Source organism: Equus asinus, chromosome 20 (assembly GCF_041296235.1).
Source record: "Equus asinus isolate D_3611 breed Donkey chromosome 20, EquAss-T2T_v2, whole genome shotgun sequence".
In the NCBI taxonomy this organism is placed as follows: Eukaryota; Metazoa; Chordata; class Mammalia; order Perissodactyla; family Equidae; genus Equus; species Equus asinus.
The window spans coordinates 95,534,964-95,559,416 of NC_091809.1; the positions used below are offsets into that span (position 1 = coordinate 95,534,964).

Below are 24,453 nucleotides of genomic sequence, written 5' to 3' on the forward strand. Positions count from 1 at the left end.
ATAGTCATATTTCATTTTAATACGAGGTGGTTTCTTAGCATTCTTATCATGTCTGTAGAGAACTTCCTTTAGCCATTCTTTTAGGGTAAGTCTGCCAGCAATAAATCTCTTAGTTTTCCTTCATTTGAAAATGTCTTGATTTCCCTTTCATTCTTGAAGGATATTTTTTGCTGGATATAGAATTCTGAGTTAACAGTTCTGTTCTTTTAGCACTTGGAAACTGTTGTGTCACTTACCTCTGCCTCTGTGATTTCTGATGAGAAATCTGCTACATTTGAGTTGTTTTGCCCTTATAGGTAAGATGATGTTTCTCTTTCACTACTTTCAAAATCTTTCTCTTTGTCTTTAGTTTTCAAAGAATTTGATTATGATGTGTCTTGGCATGGATTTCTTTTGGTTCATCCTGTTTGGGGTGCACTTAGCTTCCTGAATATGTAGTTTTATGTCTTTTGCCAAATTTGAGACGTTTTCAGCCATTATTTCTTTGAGTGCTTTTTCAGGCCTGCCCTCTTTTCTCCTTTCCTTCCAGGACATGAATGTTAGATCTTTTGTTATAGTCCTACAGGTGTTTGAGACTGAGCTCTTTTTTTGTCTATTTTTTTATTTATTGTTCAGATAAAGATTTCTACTGTTCTTATCTTCAGGTTTACTAATGCTTTCCCCTGTCATCTTTGTTCTGCTATTGAGTCACTAGTAAGTTTTAATTTTGGTTATTGTGTTTTATCTGCTGTTTCTTTGCTGAGACTTTCTGTTTTTTCGTTTGTTTCATGTGTGTTCGTAATTGCTTGTTGAACATTTTTATGATGGCTGCTTTAGAATCCTTGTCAGACAGTTCCAACATTTGTATCTTCTTGGTTTTGGCATTTGTTGATTGTCTTTTCTCATTCAAATTGAGATTTTCCTGGTTCTTGATATGACAAGTGATTTTTCATTATATCCTAGACATCTGGGGTATTATGTTATGAGACTCTGGATCTTATTCAAATCTTGCGTTTTAACCGGCCTCCTCTGATACCATGCCAACAGAAAAAAGGAGGCACTCCCTCATTTCTCAAGGTGGGGGTGGGAGTCCAGGTTCCTCATCCCACTTTTATTTACAATCCAGGGTGGGAGGGGTGCCTTGTTACTGCAGGGTGGGGGTGAAGTTCAGGCTCCCCTTATACTTCTGTGGACACCTGTCTGGCTGGGAGGAAGAGGGGCACTTTGTTATTCCTCCTCATGTGGCTTTATTGATAGAGGAGTGATGAGGTGCTCCTTACCACTGGGCTGTGATGGAAGTCTCCACTGCCCACTAAGTCTTCTTTGACATTGCCCTGGTTGAGGGGAGGGGGACGAGTGCCTTGTTACCACCAGCCAAGGGTGGAAATCTAGACTTCTTTCTTGGACTTTGAAGATGGGAGTGGAGGTGGGGCAACAGTTTTTTTCTGTGGTGCTTGGCTGGAGTAGTGTGGTTAGTGTCTAAAAGTTTCCTGTTTTGTGAGGCTGCTCCTTTCCTGATCATTTAGCTAGATAAGGACATTCTTTTCTTGCGACTTTTTTATTTAGTGTGTACCCACTCACACCAGGATGTGTTAGGCAAAAAGAAATCCAGGGAATTAACCACCATGTCCTTGGGTCCTTGGGTCCTGAGGTCTTTAGCTAGTCTGCTTCCTCTCCACCTTTCAAGCCTTGTCTTTGTTTTATACATAATGTTCTTAGTTGTATTTCACAGAAGGAATAGGAAGAAGTGCATCTACTCCCTCTTGTCCCAGAAATGGAAGTGTTAGATATTTTAAAGAGTAAAATATTGTATGTGGCTCGAAGACTGTAAATAACAGTAATTCTTTTTTGACCACTATCTAAACGGGACCAAAGCAAAGATTAAAAATAATAGGAATATAGGTTGGCCCCATGGCCAAGTGGTTAAGTTTGCGTACTCTGCTTTGGTGGCCCAGGGTTTTGCTGGTTCACCTCCTGGGTGCCAATCTAGCACTGCTCATCAAGCCATGCTGAGGCGGCGTCCCACGTAGCACAACTAGAAGGACCCACAACTAGAATACACAACTGTCTACTGGGCGGCTTTGGGGAGAAGAAGAAGAAGAAAAAAAGAAGATTGGCAACAGACGTTAGCTCAGGGCCAATCTTGTTTCTTTTTTAAGATTTTAGTTTTCCTTTTTCTCCCCAAATCCCACCAGTACATAGTTGTATATATTTTTTAGTTGTGGGTGTCTCCAGTTGTGGCATGTGGGATGCTGCCTCAGCATGGCCTGATGAGCAGTGCCACATCCGCGCCCAGGATCCGAACCAGTGAAACCCCGGGCCGCCGCAGCGGAGCACGTGAACTTAACCACTCGGCCCCAGGGCTAATCTTTAGAAAAAAAGAAAGAAAATCTACTATTTTTGTTCAAAAAATAAACTGGACGTACATGATAATCCACCATTTTTACCTTTAAAATTCATCCAAAGATATAGGAAATGGAGTGTGCAAACATGAACGTCAAAGGATATTCAACAGCACATTATATGTAATAGGAATAAACCAAAAGCTCTCTAACTTGCCAAATAAGGGAGTAATTTATAAGAAAATTATGATAAATATATGAGGTAGAATACCATGCAGCCCTTAAAAATAATGCTATATGACATTTACTGACAAGGGAAAATTTTCACTTTTATGTTTTTGAGATATGTCCAAGTTGATGTACATAATGGTAGTTCATTCATTTTATTGTTATATAGTCTTCCGTTCTATGACTGTACTACAGTTTATCCATTAAAGCACATTTGAGATGTTTACAGATTTGTGCTATTTTGAGCAATGGTGCTATGAACATTTTTGGGCATGTCTCTTGTTACTTGGGGCAAGGGTTTCTCTAGGAGAAGCTGGATGAGTGGGTGGGTGGATGGATGGATAGATAGATTGGCAAACAGATACACAGATGGATAGATATTCTTAGTGGAGAGATCAGTGGATTGTAGGGTAAACATTTTCAGATTTATAAGTAGTGTGAAACTGTTTTCCAAAAGGGTTATATCAGTTTACATTCCTACTAACAGTGAGTGAGAGTTCTCAGTTTGAAGTATATCTTTTTTGCTTGTTAACAATATTGTGCATTAAAAAGTTTCTCTGGGAGGGCTGGCTGTGTGGCATACAAGTTAAGTTCGGCATGCTCTGCTTTGGCAGCCTGGGTTCAGTTCCCGAGCACTGACCTACACCACCTGTCAGCAGCCATGCTGTGGTGGCAACCCACATACACAAGAGAGGAAGATTGGCACAGATGTTAGCTCAGGGCGAATCTTCCTCAGCACACACACAAATTTCTTTGTGAGCTAACCATTCCTTTCTGAGAATCTCTTGTTCATGTCTTGTGTCCATTTTTCTATTGGGTTGTCTTTCTATTATTGATTTATGGAATTTGTTATTAATATATCAGTCTCTGTTAGCCATGTTTGTTGTAAAGGTCCTTTCTCAATTTGCTTATCTTTTTACCCTTTTAATGTTTTAAAATCAAGAAGTCCTTAATTTGAATTGATCTTAATAACTGTTTTTCGTTTGTGTTTCCTATATACTTAACATTTTTCTTTCCTCTCCCAAGATTTTAAAGATATTACCTTTTAAAGGATTTATAGTTTTGGCTTTCATATATAGGTGTTAAATTCACCTGGAATTGTTTCTTTATTTATTTTGAGGAAGATTAGCCCTGAGCTAACATCTGCGGCCAATCCTTCTCTTTTTTTTGCTGAAGAAGATTGTCCCTGAGCTAACATCCGTGCCCATCTTCCTCTACTTTATATGTGGGACACCTGCCACAACCAAAAGCGGTGCATAGGTCCACACCCACGATCTGAACCAGTGAACCCTGGGCCACCGAAGTGGAATGTGTGAACTTAACCACTGTGCCACCAGGCCAGCCCCTATTTATTTATTTTTAATGTATGGTATATGTGTCAAATGGTTGTGGGTTTTTTTTTTCTTTGTATACCTACTTATCCCAGGACCATTTATGGAAAAGTTTATCCTTTCTCATATCAAGTTCCTATAGAGAGAGAGAGAGAGAGAGAGAGCGCCTATATATATATATATATATATATATATATATCTGGCTCTGATTTGGGGGTAATTTGCTGCACCAATGCCACCATATCCTAATTCCTATAGCCTCTTATTAATTCTTGGTATCTGGTAAGATAAGTCCCTCAACCTTGTTGTTGTTCAGGAATGTCTTGGCTATTCTCGTAGCTTTGCACATTCATATAGATTTTAGAATCAGCCTGTTAGTCCTCCCTTAACCCCCTCGGCACACACATACACACACACTGTTGGAATTTTGATTGGAGTTACCTTGAACCTGTAGATAAATTTGGGGAGAGTTCTTCTTTGCAATATTGTGTCCTCCAATTTATGAACACGATACATCTTTCATTATCTTACCATTTATTCAGATCTTTGTTAATTTCTGACAAGGGTATAATTTTTTCATAAAAATCATACAGTTTTGGTTAGATCTGTTCCTGAGTATTTTATATTCTGAGATGCTATGGTAAATAGCATCTTCATTGCTTTTTAATTTATTATTAGTGTATTGGCTTTTTAATACATAGAAACCTTGATAAGCTATTATTAATAGTAATAATTTATATGTAAATTCTTTTGGGTTTTCTAGGTAGACAATCATGACATCTATGTGTAACGACCATATTCTTTCTTTCCAATCCTTTTAGTTTGTTTTTCTTTTTCTTCCTTATTACACTGTCCCTCCAGTTACAGTGTTGACCAAAAGTAGTGACTAGTGTGCAATCTCATTTTGTTCCTATTGGTAAAGTGAAAGCATTTGGCATTTCGTAATTAAATATGTTTGTTGTAAAATTTTGTAGATGTACTTTATCAAGTTAAGGAAATTCTCTTCCTATTTTGTTATGTGTTATGAAAGGATGTTAATGGAGTTATCCTGAAAATTATGATGAAAAGATGTTTAATTTTTTTCAGATGCCTTTTCCATATTATATGTATTGACATGATTTTCTCTGCTAATCTGTTAGTGTGTTGCATTATATAAATTGATATTTCCAACTTTAAATGAACCTGGTTATGATGTATTATGCTTTAATACATTGCTAGATTCAACTTCTCAATACTTTGTTTCAGATTTTTTGCAGTTTTCATGAGTAATATTGTTTTATAAGTTTACTTTCTTGTTTTAGTGTTGTTAGAGTTTAATATCATATGCTAGACTCATAGTATGATAATATGATTTGGAGAGTGTTCCTCATTTTCTGTAACTGAGAAAAATTTCCATAAAACTTGAAGTGTTTATCTTTGAGTATTTGGTAAAATCTTCTAGGCCTGGAATTTTTTTCGTTGTTATTGGGAGATTTTTAACTACTGATTCAATTTGATTAATGACTTTAGGACTATCGAGGTTTTCTTTTGTTTTGAGTTTGTTTGAAAAGTTATATTTTTCTGAGAGTTTATTCATTTCATTATGTTTTCAAATATGTTGGTGTGAATTTGCTTGTGACATTCTTTTATCTTTTTTTTTGTATCTATAGTTATCTCCCCTTATTCATAATATTTTTGTGCTTTCCTTTTTAGGGGATTGGTCTTACTAGTGGTTTATCATTAGGGTTTTTATGTTATTGTTATTGTTGTTTTTTAATAAAACCAGCTTTTGGCTTTGATAATTTCCTGTATGGTATTTCTATTTCATTAATTTCTACTTTTACCTTTTTATTTCTTCTCTTCTGCTTTAGCTATATGGCACAGATTTTGTTGTTTTTCTGCCTTCTGGGGACCAGCCACAGCCCCAAAGGCCATTAGTAGCAGGGAACTGACTGTTTTTTCAGCTCTAGGTTGTTGGAGTTCTTCCTGGCAGATCACTCTTCATCGTACCTCTGCCTTGTCTCATGCAGACTTACCTATTCTGCTGGAAAATTCTCCTGCTTTTCCCCTCAATACTCTGTATAAGTTTTGATATATAATATTTTCATTATCATTTGGTTCTAAATATTTTCTAATTTCCATTATTATTTCATCTTTGACCCATGATTTAGTGTATTTTTTAATTTTGTAATTATACATGGTTTTCCTAGTTACCATTTTGTTACTGATACTTAATTCACTTGCATTACAGTGAAAGAAAGTGTTCTGTATGATACTAGTCCTTTGAAATTTGTTGAGGCTTGCTTTATAGTAAAGCCCAATATCAGGTCAGTTTTTATAAATATTCTGTGTGTGCTGTGCAAGAATATATATTTTGTAGCTGTTAAGGATAGTCTTTTAATATATCCATTAGATCGGGCTTGTTCATTTTGATGTCTGTTTTTTCAGTATTTTTGTTGATTTTTTTGGTTTGTCCAATATAGCAACAATAACAAAGATGTGGATCAAACTCTCACACTAAGATGTTGGATTTATGTATTTTTCATTATACTATCAGTTTTTGCTTTGTACATTTAAACAGTCTTATTTGATGTATTCAGGTTTCAAATTGCTAGATCTTTCTGGAAATTGACTATTATCATTATATTTTGACCCTTCTAGTAAGACTTGGTTTTTGCCTTGCAGTTTTTTGTCCATATTAGCTACAACTTTCTTTTAGTTTTCATATTCCCTTTTTATTCTTTAACTTTCAACATTTTTATATTCTGTTTTAGTCTCTAGTAAACATCTCTATATTAAAAATACAGCCTTATAATCTTTATCTTTTAACTAGATCATATATTTATTTTAATTAGTAATATTTTGTGTTTGCTTTCCACCATCGTGTGAGGTACTATTTTCTTAATATATTCTGTATTATTTTTCTGTCACCTTTATAATAAATTACCATAAATTTGGAGGCTTAAAACAACAGAAATTTATTCTCTCACAGTTTTGGTGGCCAGAAGCCTGAAGTCAGTATCCCTGGGCTGAAATCAAGGTGTCAGCAGGGCCGTGCTCCCTCTGCAGGCAGTCGGGGAGAATCTGTTTTGTGCCTTTTCCAGCATCTGGTGGCTGCTGGCATTTCTTGGCTTGTGGGTGCATCACTCCAGTCTTGGAGGCCAGCATCTTCAAATCTCTCTCTCTGCTCTGTCTTTTTTATCACTTCCTCCTGTGTGTGTGTCACATCTTCCCTTGCCTCTCTCTTATGAGGACCTTTATGGTGGTGTTTAGGACCATCACCTCGAGGATAATCTCATCTCAAGATCCTTGATATAATCACATCTACAGTCTTTGCCAGGTAACATTTATAAACTCTTTAGACTTCAATCTGTTATCTTTGGGGGCCATGATTCAACATACTCCATTATTATTTCTTTAGGTTCAAATTATTACTTTTTCATTCTTTTTATTTCTCTGTTGGTTTGGAAGTTATATACTGTTTGTATTCTTAGTGTAAGTGTATTTCTAATTTAATATGCACATTTACCAAAGTCTACAATTAATTATCTTTAATTTCTTCCTGAGTGATGTAAGGATATTAGAATGCTTTAATTCCAATAATACCCTCACTTATATTGTATAGTTGATGTATACTTTAATTTTATCTCTTCTTGTTTAAACACAGAAAACATTTTTTAGTTTACGTACATATTTATTACTTTCTTTGCTATTCATTTTTTATTATATGCATAACAAAATTTATCATTTTAACCATTTTTATGTGTACAGTCCAGGGGCATTAAATACATTCACATTGTTGGGCTATCACCATTATCCATCTCCAGAACTTTTTTTATCTTCCCAAACTGAAACCTTGTATCCATTAAACAACATCTCCCTATTTCCCCCCTCTTCTCGGCTTGCCAGCAACCATCATTCTACTTTCTGTCTCTCTGAATTTGACTACTCTAGCTACCTTATATAAGTGGAATCCTACAGTATTTGTCCTTTTGTGTCTGGCTTCTTTACCATAATGTCTTGAAGACATTATGTTGTAGTATATACCACAATTTCATGCCTTTTTAAGGCTGAATGATATTCCGTTGTATGTATATGCCATATTTTGTTTATCATTTTATCCATTAATAGGCATTTAGGTTGTTTCTAGTTTTGGCTATTGTGAATAACGCTGCCATACTGCTAAAACATATACTATTTTTCGGTGGTTGCAACATTTTACCTTCCCACCAGCAGTACACAAGGGTTCCAGTTTCTCCACATCCTCACCAACACTTATTTTGTGGTTTTGTTTGTTTGATTTTGCTGTTTGTTTTTTTGGTCGTAGCCATCCTAATAGGTGTGAAGTGGTATCTCATTGTGGTTTTGATTTGCATTCCCCTAATGATTGGTGATGTTAAGCGTCTTTTCCTGTGCTTGTTGGCCATTTGTCTATCTTCTTTGGTAAAATGTTTCTTCAAGTCCTTTGCCTACTTTTTAACGAAGGTGTTTGTTTTTTTGTGTTGTTGTTGAGTTGTTAAAATTATTTATATATTCTGGATATTAATTCCTTATCAGGTGTATGATTTGCTGGTATTTTCTCCTATTCCACGGGTTGCTTTTTCTCTGTTGATAGTGTCCTTTGATGTGCAAAATTTTAAATTTTGATGAAGTCCAGTTTATCTATTTTTTCTTTTTTTGTCTCTGCTTTTGGAATCATATCCAAGAAATCATTGTCATGAAGCTTTTCTCCTTTGTTTTCGTCTGAGAATTTTATTGTTTTAGTTCTTATATTTAGGTCTTTCATCCATTTTGAATTAAGTTTTGCAGCTATTCATTTCTTTTTGTATCTCACTCCCTTGTTGAAACTAAATGCTTTGGGACCAAAGTTTAAACACTGAGAAAAATTTTACTGCCAAGGAGGGAACTAGATCCAGTAAAGAAGGATGGGGTGAGGATAAGAGTCAAGGCTCAGGGGAGGGAAAATGGTACGTTTTTTTGAAGCTGAAATCCATGAATAGTCTCTATCCCATATTAGATAAGCAGAGCCTCTCCATGCCTCTGATTAGCTGACAGCATATGAGCTCATTGGTTAGACGTCGTATATGCACTGAGCTGGCGGTGTTTTTACCAGAAATCCATCTTCCTGGTCAACGTGATTATGGTGCTCATTATTATGGCACTACAGTAGTTCAGTAGAAATGAGGTAGGCTTCACTGTCAGTAGGCTAGGTGTCTAGATCAGAGGTCATTACCTTCCCTCTGGGATCACTTTTCTTTCTGCCTGTAGTACAGTTTTCTTTTTGAGAGGTTACTGTGAAATATGCTTTTCCATAATATAAACAGGAAGACAGATGAGGAAAATATCCTGTCCTTCAGTGAAGTTCTAAGAGCATATGATGCCTCAAGCTTTTGCAGCCCTGTGATGCTGAGGATACCAGCCTTTCACAGACCTGTGAACTGGCCTGCCTCAGTGGTTCTCACTTGGAGTCCTCGTGTGGTTGCAGTCAGACATTGACTCGGATTTTAGCCCTCCGAAAAGATTCTTAGACAAGAAAAAACATTGTGTGCCTAAGCATAAGAACTGGTAGAGAAGAAGAATACCTTTTTGGAGGTTTCTTTACTGAGGATCTACTGTTCACAGAAATCTGTTTTTGCAGTCCTGAAAGACATTTTTGCTGGAAACAGCATTCTGGGCTAAGAGTTGTTATTTTTTTTTTTAGAACATTAAAGGGATCATGCTCCAGTCTTCTGGCTTCCATTTGTGCTGTTGAGAAATCAGCTGTCAGTCTAATTGTTGTTTATTTTAAGGTAATCTGTCATTTCCCTCTGGCTGCATTTAAACTCTTCTTATTTACTTTGCTTGAAATTTGTTGGGTTTCTTGAATCTGCTTTGATGTCTTTCATTGGTTCTTGAAAGTTCTTAGCCATTATCTGTGTTCCTTCTGCCTTCATTCTCTTTCTTCTCTTGAATGTGTATTAGATCTTCTTACTGTGTCCTTCATTTCTCTTAATGCCAGAATGTTTTACATTTCTGTCACTAAAAGTTTAGAAAATTTTGGTTCTGTTGTGGAGTTCGTTAATTCTTTTTTCACATATTTTAAATACACTGTTTTTTAAATAAACTTTGTATTTTAATTTCTATTATTTTATTCTTTTCTAGGAATTCTGCTTGGTACTTTTAAAAAGCCTTCTAATTGCTAACATCTCATAATTTGAAAGATCTTTTTTATTTCTTGAAGCATATTAAAAATATGTATTTTAGGGCCTGACCCCGTGGCCAAGTGGTTAAGTTCGTGCGCTCTGCTGCAGGTGGTCCAGTGTTTCGTTGGTTCGAATTGTGGGCGTGGACATCGCACTGCTCATCAAGCCATGCTGAGGCAGCGTCCCACATGCCACAACTAGAAGGACCCACAACGAAGAATATACAACGATGTACGGGGGGGCTTTGGGGAGAAAAAGGAAAAAAATAAAATCTTTTAAAAAATATGTATTTTATAATTTTGACTGATAGTTCCAATTATTAGCTGTGTGTCATCTGCTGTATTTTATTCTTTACTGACTCTCACTCATGATGCCTTTTTCCTTATGTATTTAGTTGTTTTTTAAAAGGAATTTTGAGCTATTCATTTTCCTTGTAATTATGAAAATAATTTTTATGGAAATTATTTGAGCTTTGGGATACAGATGGATTCTTCCAGAAAAAAATTGTGATTTTTTTTCTGCCAGGTACCTGGGAATACTACTATTCTAGAACTGTTTTCAATGTAATTCTTGGTTTGGGATTATTCATACTACCCAGACTGTGAACTGGGGCTGCAAATCAGCATGAGGGCTAGCTTGTGGCTACATATTCTCAGGAGAACCACCCCTACTCCACCTCCCACCCAAACTCAGCTCCAAGGTTTAAAACAGGGATTCCTCTTTCAGTCTCTGGGAAAGAGAGGTGGCAGAGTAGTAGGATAGGCAGACTTATTATTTTTTAAATTAAACTTTTTATTTTGAGATAACTGTATATTCACCTGTAGTTGTGAGAAAAAAGAAACCTTGTGTAGTCTTTATCCACTTTCTCCCAATAGTAACATCTTGTAAAACTATAATACAATATCACAACCAGGATATTGACATTGATACAGTCAAGATACAGAACATTTTCATCTCCACAAGGATCTCTTATTTTGTCCTTTTATAACCACACCCACTTCCTTCCCACTCCCAGCCCCTCTTTAACCTCTGGCAATTGCTAATCTGTTCTCCATTTCTATGCTTTGTCATTTCAAAAATGTATAAATAGAATCTTACTATATGTAACCTTTTGGACTTTTTAAATTTAACATATAATTCTCTGAAAGTTCATCCAGGTTGTTGCAAGTATGAGTACTTTGTTCCTTTTAATTGATTAGTAATATTCCATAGTATGGAGGTACTACACTTTAAGCATTTAGCTGTTGAAGGACATCTGGATTCTTTGCAGTTTTGAGCTATTGTGAATAAAGCTGCTATAAAAAGTCATGTATAGGGTTTTATGTGAACATAACTCTTCATTTCTCTGTGATAAATGTTGAAGAGTGCAGTTGCTTCATTGTATGGTAGTTGCATATCTTGTTTTTTAAGAAATTACCAAACTGTTTTCTAGAGTAGCTGTACCATTTTATGTTCCCACCAGGAAAGTATGAAAGATCTAGTTTTTCTACATCTTTGCCAGGATTTGGTGTTGCTGCTATTTTTAATTTTAGCCATTCTGATAGCTGTGTGATAATATCTCACTGTGGTGTTAATTTGCACTTCCCTGTTGGCTAGTGATGTTGAACGTCTTTTCATGTGCTTATTTGCCATCTGTTTATGCTCTTCATTGAAAAGTCTCATGATTTTTGCCTTATGTTCTAATTGTACTGTTTGCTTTTTTATTGTTAGGTTTTGAGAGTTCTTTATATAGTATAAATACTAGTCTTTTGTTTGTTATGTGGTTTGAAATATTTTCTCGCAGTCCATAGTTTGTCTTTTCATCCTTAATAGGGTCTTTGCAAAGTAGACATTTTTAATTTTGACAAAATCCAATTTATCATTTTTTCCTTTTATAAATCATGCTTTTGATGTCAAATCTGAGAACTCTGCCTAGCCTTAGCTCTGGAAATTTTCCTGTGTTTTTTCCTAAAAGTTTTATAGTTTTCATTTAAGTTCATGATCCATATTTAGTTAATTTTTGCATAAAGTGAGAGACTTAGGTTGAGGGTTATTTTTTTGCCTGTGGATGTCCAATTGTTCAAGCACCATTTGTTGAAAAGACTATCTTTCTTCCATTGAATTGTTTTCATACCTAGTCGGAAATCAGTTGGGTATATTTGTGTACCATCTCTGTTGTGTTCTGTTGATCTAGATGTCTTTCCCTCTACCAATACCACATAGTCTTGACTACTGTAGCTATATAATAAGTCTTGAGATTGGGTAGACTGAATCCTCCCTCTTTGTCCTTTTAGCTATTTTATTTCCTTTGCCTTTCCATATAAATTTTAGAATAATTTTGTCTGTATCTTCAAAAAAAGCTTCCTGGGATTTTGATAGGACTTGCTTTGAAACTGTATGTCTATTTGGAAAGAATTTATGTCTTTACTATGTTGAGTCTTCCAATGTAAGAACACATTGTTTCTCCATTTACTTAGATCTTCTGTTATCTCGTTGTGATCAGAGAACATACTCTGTATCATTTCAGTTCTTTTACATTTGTTGAAGTTTGTTTTATGGCCCAGAATATGGTCTTGTCTTGGTGTACTTTCCATGGTCATTTGAAGAGAATGTATATTTTGTCCTTGTTGGTTGGAATGTCTTATAAATGTTGATTAGATCCTGGTGGTTGATGGTATCTTTGGGTTTTTCTCTGTCCTAGCTGATTTTCTGTGTAGTTGTTCTAGCAATTGTTGAGAAAGAGGTGTTGAAATCTCCTAACTGTAATTGGAGATTTATTTGATTCTTTCAGTTTTACCAATCTTGGCTTCATGTATTTTGCAACTTTGTTGTTTGATTCATTCACATTTAGAATTGCTATGTCTTCTCTGTGGATGGACTGTTTTATCATTATATAGTGTTCCTCTCTGTTTCTGATCATTGTTTTTGTTCTGAAGTCTACTTTATCTGATATTAATTTTTAAAAGTAACTCTTGCTTTCTTTTGATTAATGATTGCTTGGTTTGTTTTTTCCATCCTTTTACTTTCATATAAAATATTTTACATGAAATATATACATTATATATAAAATTTATGTGAAAATATTTTTTTACATATCATATATTTGAAATAAGATATATTATATGTATATATCTCTGTGTGTATGTGTGTTTGTGTTGTGAGTTTCTTAGAGGTAGCAATGTAGTTGGGTCATGTTTCTTTACTCTGCCAATATCTGTCTTTTAATTGATGTATTTAAACCATTTATATTTAACAACAATTAATATAATGTTAGTGCTTAAGTCTGCCATGTTATTTTGTGTTTTCTGTTTTCTATTTTTCTGCTGTCTTTTACTTGCCTTCCTGAGTTAAACATTTTTTAAAATTCCCTTTTGATTTATCTATAATCATTTTGATTGTATATGTTTGTGATAGCTTTTTTTAGTGGTTCCCCTGGGTGTTACATTGTGTAGACAAACTTATCAGAGTCTACTGGCGTCATTATTTTACTAGTTCAATTGAAATGCAGAAACCTTTCCTCCCTCTATATTCTTTTACCCTCCACTGTTTATAATATAATTATTTCCTCTACATGCATTTATAACCACATCAAGCAGTCTTTTAATTTTTATTTCAACTGTCAAACATTTAATAAAAACTCAAGAGGAGAAGGAAAGTGTATTGTATTTAGTCATTCCTTTAGGGTAGTTCTACTGGAGACAAAGTCTTTTAGTCTTCCTTCATCTGAGAATGTATTGAATTTTACTTGATTACTAAAGCAATTCCTGGGTCATTCCTGAAGGACCTTTTTTTGGTTATAGGATTCTGGATTAACAGTTATTTTCTGTAAGCACCTGAAAAATATTGTGCAACTTTTTTCTGGCTTCCATGGTTTCTAATAAGAAAGTTGTCCTACTTTCTGCTCTTTTTTTTGGTCATTTTTTTTCTCTCTGTGTCTCATTTTTGATAGTTTCTGTTGCTGTGTCTTCACGTTTATTAATCTTTTCTTCAGTGCTACCTAGTCTCTTAATCCCATCCATTATGTATTTCATCTCAGATATTGTCCTTTTCATCTCTAGAAATTTGAGTTGGATTGTTTTTTATATCTTCCATATTTTTTCTTAACATACTCTGTTCTACTTTCTTGAGATATAGAATATAGTTATAAACTTTTTGTGTTCTCATCTACTAATTCTATCATCCTAGTTTTCATTGCTTGATTTTTATATTACCTATAGGTCATAGTTTCCTGCTTTTTTGCATGCCTGTTTATTTTCAGTTGGGTGCCAGACATTGTGAATTTTACCTTAAATGGGTGCTGGGTATTTTTTTATTTCCATAAATACTCCTGAGCTTTGTTCTCAGATGCAGTTAATTTAGTTGTAAACAGCTTGATCCTTTGTGGCTTACTTTTGAGCTTTCTTAGGTTGGACCAGGGTAGCCTTTAGACTAGGCCTAATTTGGTCCCACTGCTGAGACAGTACTCTTCTGAGTACTCTTTTCTGATGCCCTGGGTATTATGAGGTTTTTTCACTCTCATTGGTGGGAACTGAACTGAGCTCTAGAGATTCTTTCCTGTGGTTCTTTCCCCTGCCGTAAATAATTTATTCACACTCATATACTGATGAGTACTCAGCTGAATACTCAAGGAGGACCACTCTGCAGATCTCTGGAGCTTTCCTTTTGTACAATGTTCTTCTCTTCAGTATTCTGCCCTGTAAATTCTAGCCAAATTGGCCCCCTTGAAGTCCCCAGCTCATCTCTTCAACTCAGGGGGATTGCTGGACTCTACCTGGCTTCTCCCTCCCTGCACTGCAGCCTGAAAGGTGGCTTACCTTGTTTCTGCTTTCACAGGGATCACTGTACTGTGTTGCCTGTTGTTTAATATTTGAAAACTGTTCCTTTGTATATTTCGTCTAGATTTTTAGTTGTTTAGGGTGGGGAGGGTAAGTCCAGTCTGCTGTTTCATCTTGGCTCATAGTGGAAGTTTTTTGGAGATAGACAATATACAAGTAAAATATAAACAAAAATATCAGGTGGCTATAAATACTATGGAGAAAACTGAAACAAGGAAGGGAGATGAAGAGTATCAAGTGAATTTTCATTTTAAACAGGGTGGTGAGAGAAGGACCAGATTGAAAAATTGACTGTTCTGGTTATCTTTTGCTGTATAATAGTCTGCCCCAAAACTTAGTGACTTTTGCTCACGGGTGTGCAGTGTGGGCAAGGCTGGGCTGGGACAGCTTGTTTCTGCTCTGCTAGGCGTCAGCTGGGGCAGCTGAAAGGCTGGGGGCTGGAATCATCTGAATGCTTTCTCACTCAATATGTACGGTGATTGATGCTGGTTGCCAGCTGGGATTTCATTTGGGCTGTGGCTGGAACGTCTACACATGACCTTTCCATGTCGCTACTTGGCTCTCACACAGCATAGTGGCTAGATTCCAAGGCAAGCATCTGAGAGAGAACCAGGAGGAAGCTGTATTGCCTTTTCTAACCTAGCCTTGGAAGTCATGTTGTGTATCACAGGAAGTCACTAAAGCTGGCCACGTGAAAGAGGACTGGAATTAGACTTCTCTTCTTGCCAAGAGGCATGTCAAAGAATTTGTGGACGTATTTTAAAGTCACCACGATGATATTTGAGCAAAGAAGATGAGCATATCCAGGAGAAGAGCATTCCTGATGTAGTGAACAGAACTGTGGCGACTCTGAGGCTGGTAGATGCCTGATGCTTCAGATTTGCTCACGATTGGGTTCCCACTGTGCCATGTCAGCTCCTTGAGGGCAGGGGTTTTGCTCACTGCTTTTTTTCTCAGCACCTAGAACAGTGTTTGACAGATACTTGTAGTTCAACTCTTATTTGTGAAGAGAGAGTCAGCATTTTGGCACCATGTATCAAAATTCCTAAAAATAAGTACATAACCTTTGATCTAGTATTCTTTCCTTAGGAAATTATCTTCAGGAAAAGAAATGTACAAATAAGCAAAACTGTAGTGAAAATTTGAAGGTGCCTAAATGCCCATTAATAGCAGATTAGTTGTCAATTAATTAACGGAACACCATAGGGTTTTTTGTTTTTTGTTTTTGCCTGAGGAAGGTTAGCCCTGAGCTAACGTCTGTGCCAGTCTTCCTCTATTTTGTATGTGGGTTGCTGCCACAGCATGGCTGATGAGTGGTGTAGGTCTGTGCCCAGGATCTGAACCTGCAAACCCAGATGCCAAAGCAGAGTGTACCAAATTTAACCACTATGCCACAGGGCCGGCCCCTGGAACTCTGCAGTGTTTAAGATAAATGTTTTGGGCACAGGAAGATGAATGAGTGTTGAGGCACAAGCAGAGAATTCAAATAATGGTATACAGAATGATCCTATTTGGTTAATAATTAATAATGTCTATAATAAATATATGCGTAGGATGGAATGGAATATGATAGGATGTATATCAAATTGTTAATAATTACTACAGGGGTTATTTTAGAGTTGCTTTTCAAAAAATTATGTGTTTCTATTATAAATATATTTCTGTTGTAAAAGCAAATAACATAAATTTTTTTTAATTGATGTAGAATAGTATCCAGGCTATTATGTGTGATAAAAACATCGTTTAAAGCAATATGTTAGTCTCTCTTTTTATTAATTAAAAGGTGGAGGAAAGCAAAATTTGTACAGAAAAAGTCTCGGATGATGTAAAACCAAGATTTTTTCAGGAGATTATCTCTTGATTATAGGTTATTTTTATTTCCTTTTATATTATTTCTGTATTTTCTTAATTGTTGAAATAAGCTTGTCTCATAATAGGGAAGAGATTTATATTAAAGAAAATAGCTATGGGAGTAATGTTAAGCAACCTTACTTTAAGAATATCTATCATGTGGAAAATCCAAATTTATAAAGTAACAGAATCAGAGATCTCTTGGTTTCCCTGCAGAACTCTTTTAACAGACTCAAAATATTATATGACCTAAAAAGAGAAAGACAAATACTGTATGATCTCACTTATATGTGGAATCTAAAAAAACCGAACTCATAGAAACAGAGAACAATTGGTGGTAGCCAGAGGCAGCAGTAGGGTGAGGGGTGGGAGAAACAGGTGAAGCGGTCAAAAGGTACAAACTTCCAGTTAGAAGGTAAATAAGCTCTGGGGATGTAATGTGCAGTGTGGTGACTATAGTTAACAATACGGTATTGTATATTTGGAAGTTGCTAAGAGAATAGATCTTAAAAGTTCTCATCACAAGGAAGGAAAATTGGTAACTATGTGAGATGATGGATGTTAACTTATTGTGATCATTTCACAATATTGTCATATATCAAATCATTATGTTGTATACCTTAAATTAATACAATGTCATATGTCAGTTATATCTCAGTAAAACTGGGAAAAAAATTATGTGACTTAGAACATTTGATTTATACATAATTCTTAAGCTATTGCTCTTTGTTAAAATGTGGTTGTTTTCCATGTTAATGTTGTTCTTTATCACTATAGCACAGATTTTCAGTAACCTTACATGAGTAATTGAGGCCTACAATACAAATTATAAATGTAATTTATGAATAAAATCCTGGATGATGTCATAATACTTTAAGTAATACATACTTTGTTGCAAAAATGTCTTTTGGTTAATTGTTCTCATTTCACTGTCTTACCTCTTTATTTTAAAGAAATAATTTGTAATTCATTTTGTTCTTATATACCATAGGATGTGTTTTGGAGATGCAGACAAAATATCTTTGATGAAATGAAGAAGAAATTTTTACAGGTAGACTGCTGATGTACTTGCTTTAGTGTAGTAATCAGCAGAGCCAGTAACAGCATGTTAGTATTTTTATTTAATAACAAGGCATGTCTTAAGTTTTATGCTTGTTTGGCTATTTTATTTCTACCCGATTTTAATAATGAGAAAGTGACCTTAAAGAATATGTGTCTCATAGTTGCTTGTTTTTAACAAGTGATTAAGGGGTAAAACTGACATAAAAACCATAGAACCCTTAGTTTTGACTTTGGGTATATTAGTTGTCTATTTTTTACGGATATATTTATTTTCTGAAATATTAATAGTGTTGGATTAAATCATCTAATAATGTGCAGAATCAAAACCCAGAAATCTTATTTGAAGAATTAAGTAAAACTGTTAGCTTCCTGACAGCCTGTATACACTGCAAACCTGAACTTTCCTGTGCTGTAACATCCCATTCTAACCTTTACCTAATATGTCATTTTCCTCAGGTCCCTTTGGCTCTAAACTTTTCCCCAAGGTTCTTCCTTTAATCTCTTTTGTCCTCTCCAAGTGATCTGTGGCAAGAGATCGCTAAGGAAAAAAATCATACAACAACAGTTTGCTGGGGCACTTGGAGTGGAGTGGAGGGAAGATCTTAAAGCAATCCTTTTTCATGCAAGTTAGGACTCCCATCTCCAGGAGTTGTCACTTGTTAGAGTGAAAATGCACAGTCTGAATGAGGCTGATAAATTTCAATCAGCAAAAAGATTCACACCATCAATTCTCTTTGTAAAGGGATGGCAGTATATTCACCATGAACTATGGCTATCTGGAAGGGTGGTGTGCTAGGACACATTTCTTAGCTCTTAGCAGCTCCTGTCTCAAGAAGTAGATGAAACAGGCTTACTTGTGTGTGGTGTGTCTGTTTTTAAGTTTACAACTGTAGTATTATCCTTTGTAATTCCATTGAAGAGAAGAAAGTCTTGAGAGAAAATGGGTTGACTATTAAATTTAGAGGTAAAGAAGTTCTCTTCATAATGTTTTAAAATTCTTTATCTTAATTTTTTCTCTCAGAAAAATCTGCATCTTGATAACTTTGAATTATATATGATGTTGTTTTCTACATGCTAATACCATTCTGAATATATGCCATCAATTATTCACTTTGTTTTGTGTTTTTTGATAAGAAACACCTAGGAAGTAATTTTTATGAAACAAAAATTAACTTCAGAGAACTCAGATTTGAGGTTAGAACTATTAGGAATGCCAAGAAAAGGAGACAAAATGACTTACTATGCAACCAAACATGCCTTTAGCAGGCGCTGAGATTTCTTAGACAGAACTATTCAACCACTTGCAGGTGTTCCTACCAGGAAACCTATCTGGAAGAAATATATGTTACTTATATATATATTGGAAGAAAAATATGTTTTTATCCCAATATATTTTACCTTTTGTAAAGAAGACTGATTTTATTCTTTTTTGACTCTGTTTTTTCAAGGATTCTTTCTTCACACTTTGCTAGGAAACCTAGCTTTGTTTCCACAGTGAACGTAGACAAACACAGACAGAGCAGTCTCTTAGCATATACAGTGCTGATATAACTGCTGTTGACTTTCCCCTTATTCTCACAAGTGTAATATTGCTCTGAGTTGCCCATAAAATAAGTAGTTTTAATTTTATGCTTTATGCCTTCTTTGTTCTTGGCCAGATTTTCTGTGGGGAGAACTTTGTGCCCGTCTAATAGCTCACCTAAGATATATTAAATGTTTTCCCTAGTGGAATATGCTTTAGGCTTTTGTAAAATTTGCACTTGTTTTCTCTTATTCATCATAGAACTCTTGACTCAAAAATTGTGCTCCCTTCCCTAAATTATGATGTATCTTCAGATACCATACCTTAACGTTGGGTGTAATACTTAAATGGACTCCCTCCCCCCACCACTAACACCACCATTACCACATCCTTCCCAAGTAGAGCTTGCGTGTGCTTAAATGTGTTTAGGTGTGTTTTTGTTGTCTATTGCTATGGAACAGCCTACCCCAAAACTTAGTGGCTTAAAACAACAACTAGTTTATTTGCTCACAGTTCTATGGGATGGGATTTGGGCAAAGACTCAGCTGGTCAGTTTTTTTGTTTCACGTGGCATCATCTAGAATCATTACTTGGCTCCATTTGGCTGGTGGCTGGCTTTGAATGGAATGTTCAAGAAGGCTTTTCTCACATATCAGGCACCTCTGCTCTACTAAGTGGCTGCTTTCTCTCTTTTTTAGCATTGTTGGTACTTCTTCACAGCATGGTGGTCCCAGGGTAACTGGTTTTCTTTTGTGGTGGCTGCCTTATAAGAGGGAATGTTCCAAGGAGTGCAAAAGCAGAATCTGCTGATTTCTTAAAATCCTCTTAAATTACACAGTATCACTTCTATCACATTCTGTTCATTCTAGCTGGTCACAAGGCCAGTCTAGGTTCATGGGAAGAAGAAAAAGAAAAAGAGAAAAAAGAATGGCAAAGAATTTTTAGCCATCTTTATTCACCTCAGGATGATACTGCTTTTTTCTTTGGGCATAAGTAGAATCAATCAGGGTAAAGCTCCAAAAAAATTAAGAAGAAAGATAGCTACCCTATATTCCCAATTCTAAGAAAAATCTACATGTTTAATATAATACTGTAGAAGTTTTTTTTCTCTTGAAAAGCTGTTATAAAATTATTGATATACCTTATTGATGATACCTTAGAATTTAAAAAAAATGTTTTTTAATCAGTTTCCAAATTGGGGAGTTGAGTGGAGAAGAGAGATTTCACCTCAGTGTAATTAGTTTTGGCAATAGTGATATCAAAAATTTAGATGTGGTTCATGGATGATAACCACATATTAGATTAAATTAAAAATAAAGAATTGGCCAGAAGGTTGGATCTAAAGTAATGAGATTTACAAGTGACTATCTTGGACCTTTAAAGAAGAACAGAGCTTTTTGTTTGTTTATTTAAATGATCCTAGAATTGAATTCAAGAGTAAAATGTCATTGGCCCAGAAATTCTGCTTATAAGAATTTTAAGGAAATAGAAAAGTGCAGAAAATTTTACGTAGGTGTTCTTCACAGAATTATTTCTAAAGTGTGATAAAATCTAGCCTGAGAGTCAGTAAAATAAAATTGATAGAACAAATTATTATTAATCCATGTAATAAAGTACTATTCAGCTGTTAAAATGATGAGTTAAAGTTTGACAGGGAAAGATTACATGGTATGTAATAAGTAAAGAAAGAAGTTACAAAACAGCATGTATATTCTAACCCAGTGTTTGTGTTTAAAAAGCGTGCATGTATATGTCTGTGTGTGTGTGTATAGGAAAAATATTTGGAAGGATATACAGCAAAATGTCAATAGTTATCTGTGTGTTATGAGATTACAAATGATTTCCACTTTTTCCTGTGTACTCTTTCTCTTAAAAAAAAAAGGCAAAATTACTTACATGCAATGCAGAGAAAGAAAGCTGTTGTTATTAAAAAGAAGAAAAGGCATACATGAGATTAAATTTTGTGTTTACTATAGTACAGTTAGTCTTCAGATGAGATGGCATTCGGGATAATTTGCCCACATTTTTGGGTAGAAGGATAGGAGGCTTGTGCTCACATATTTAGGGAAAGAACCAGGTACTACTAATGTCTGGCCATATGATGTTGGCACATCACCATTGTTAATGTATATTACTATAGCAGCACTTTGATTTCTGAATTCTTAGGTAGGGTCATCTTCCTTGAAGCACTGCCTCCAAACCTATCTAAAGCTTTAAAATCTGGCCGCTATAATATTTTATACCTGGAAAGTTGGCTCTTCCTCTGAAGTATACTATTGAAACTATAAAAGTGAATCTTTTGTAGTTGAAATTTATTTTAATTGCTTACACTTTTATTGTAAACCAGAGTTTTAAAATAGGTCCATTTTATGTTTCTCAGTTAGGGATTAAAATATGTGAAACAATCTGTTACATGTGTCAATGTAACACCCTAAGTTTATAGGTGAAGGCTCTTTTTCCTTTCTGAGAAGTATATTAGTAAAGTTCTTTTTTGTTATCCTGTTTATTTTATAGAAATGTATTTTCTTTTTCATTTTTGTGGATTATTTTTGTTGGCAGTTTGATTTGTCTAAAACATAGTGCTAGCCAATCTGTTTTAAGCATTATAATTCTTTTATAGCAAATTATTTCTGTTCTAAATTCATTGGATTAACCTTAATTTAAATAATCTTTTGCAAATCTAAAATTGTATATGGCAGAAACAAATTATACAGTCATTCATTGCTTAACGACAGGGATATGTTCTAAGAAATACGTCATTAGGTGATTTCATCATTGCGCGAACCTCATGGAGTATACTTACAAAAATGGTTTAGCCTACTATGCACCTGGGCTGTATGGCACTAATCTTATGGGACCAGCATCGTATATGTGGTCCAGTGATGACCGAAACATTGTTATACAGCACATGACTGTAATTGTATTACCCATCCAAACAAACAAGAAACCCTTGTGGCTATCCTGTCTTCAGTAAAAAAGGAAAGAAATGAATTCTTGTAAACAGCCTCAGTTTGTACAGTTCATATTTCTGAAAACCCAATTATGGGGGTGGTGAGAGGTCCCCCAGTTAAATGAATGCTGCACTTGACTTTGATGGAAAGCAAGAGATTTACGTCATCAGATTTGCGTAGTAAAATACTATTTTGTATTGAAGGAAGACAAGATGGTGGAAGTTAAACTTCTCAGGAAGCTATTACCGTAATCTCAGCATAAGATTCTGATTGCTGCAGGCAGGAATGAAAAGAAAGGGGGTAGTTCAAGAGATCTCCAAGAGGTAGAACTGACAGTGTGTGAGGTGAAGAAGAGGGAGGGGACAGGAGGATGCTCTGCTCTCTGGTTTCAGCAGCTGGTACATGGTGGTGCCATTCATTCAGGTGGGCCTAACAGGGGAAGGAGGGAAAGAACTTCTTCCACTAAGGGATCTGATGCAGCTTATTACCCCTGTGGAAAGTGGAAAAGAAAAGCAGTTGTCCTTCAACAGCTTGAAGGAGGGCATAGCTTCTTGGAGAAAGTTTCCTTTTCAAAATTTTTGTCTTGATAATTAGTGAGCTATACACTAAATGAAAAAGCAGGAAGGAGAATTTGTGACCCTGACTCTATTTTAAGTTGGTAATTGAAGTTTACCCTTGCTTTTCCCTCCGCCTCTGCTGGATGATCTGTTTGGATAAGTTTGTCAGCTCCCAACACCTTGATAATAGACTTTTTGGACATCTGGTTTATGGGTACAGCAGCATAATGGTCAGGAGACCTCGTTGTCTGTGTCCTTTAGTTATGGATGTTGTCATTGAGAATTTTACTCAATTCTCACTGCATTTCTACACATTCCCTTTCTCTTTCTTCAGGAGACCCAGAAATTTGGGTCAAGCTAGTTTGATTGGCTGTGCTAGCTTGGTAATGACACATTTTTGTTTTTTGGGTATTTTTTTTTGGTGAGGAAGATTGGCCCTGAGGTAACATCTGTTGCTAATCCTCCTCTTTTTTTGCTTGAGGAAGATTAGCCCTGAGCAAACATCTGTGCCAGTCTTCTTCTATTTTTTGTATGTGGGATGCCTCCACAGCATGGAGGTTCCAAACCCGCAAACCCAGGCCCCCAAAGCAGAGTGTGCTGAACTTTAACCACTGAGCCGCGGAGCTGGCCCTGATGACACATTTTTAAGGATTAGATTTTGTTATTTTCAACTGAAAATTGCTCAGTATACTGTCGTTATGGCTTGTTGACCATTGATTTACAGCCTTAAAAAGTGAAAGCAAATATCCACAAGAATGACTTTTTTTTCTTTTAAGATTTTATTTTTTAATTTTTTTCCTTTTTCTCCCCAAAGTCCCCTGGTACATAGTTGTATATTCTTCGTTGTGGGTCCTTCTAGTTGTGGCATGTGGGACGCTGCCTCAGCGTGGTTTGATGAGCAGTGCCATGTCGGCATCCAGGATTCAAACCAACGAAACACTGCGCCGCCTGCAGCAGAGCGCGCGAACATAACCACTCGGCCACGGGGCCAGCTCCTCACAAGAATGACTTTTGATTCTTAAATATGCCCCAGTTTTTCCAAAACAAACATATATGCTGCTTTATATATTTGACATATTTATTACAGTGTATTTCAGACGTAACAAAATAGTAATACCAGTGCAGAGAAAATATTATTTTGTGGGGGTTGTTTTACACTTAATCATAGAAACTACGGCTAATTGTAGTTGTTTTGTTTTCCTTTAAAGGTAAATAATATATGTCTTTTTAAAATTTCAGATAGAAAATGCTGCTGAAGAACCTAGAGTCTTATGTATAATACAAGATACTACTAATTCAAAGACAGTGAATGAACGGATCACTTTAAATTTACCAGCTTCTACTCCACTCAGAAAGCTCTTTGAAGATGTGGCCAACAAAGTAGGCTACATAAATGGAACCTTTGATTTGGTGTGGGGAAATGGAATCAATACTGCTGATACGGTAAAATCCTAGACTTAAAGCGTCTTCTCTTAAGCTACTAATAATGTTATAGTCATTGTTGTTATTAAATGAGTATATGAAATCCTGGAACCCTCTTTCATATCGTAAGCAAAACTGTAACAACTGCATTAAGAGCCTATGTGCAGCTCAATGATTGGATCCCTTTGTCCCTTTGCCTTCATTCTGGATTCAGCATTTGCTTATCCTAAAGT

The 24,453-nt window shown here is 35.6% G+C and overlaps 1 protein-coding gene across 3 annotated transcripts in view; it reads left to right on the forward strand.

The window, feature by feature from the left end:
- USP47 (ubiquitin specific peptidase 47) overlaps positions 1-24,453 on the forward strand; it is a 111,472-nt gene that overhangs the window by 19,527 nt on the left and 67,492 nt on the right. For 2 of the 3 annotated variants that reach the window (XM_070491122.1, XM_044751617.2), the window contains exon 2: positions 24,038-24,241. Coding sequence is in view for 2 of the 3 variants with exons in the window: in XM_044751617.2 (XP_044607552.1) it covers positions 24,038-24,241 (204 nt within the window). In the remaining variant the exon portion in view is untranslated. Of the gene's footprint in view, positions 1-17,697; positions 17,758-24,037; positions 24,242-24,453 lie in introns of all 3 variants that reach the window. The other variant, XM_044751615.2, reaches the window with a different exon arrangement.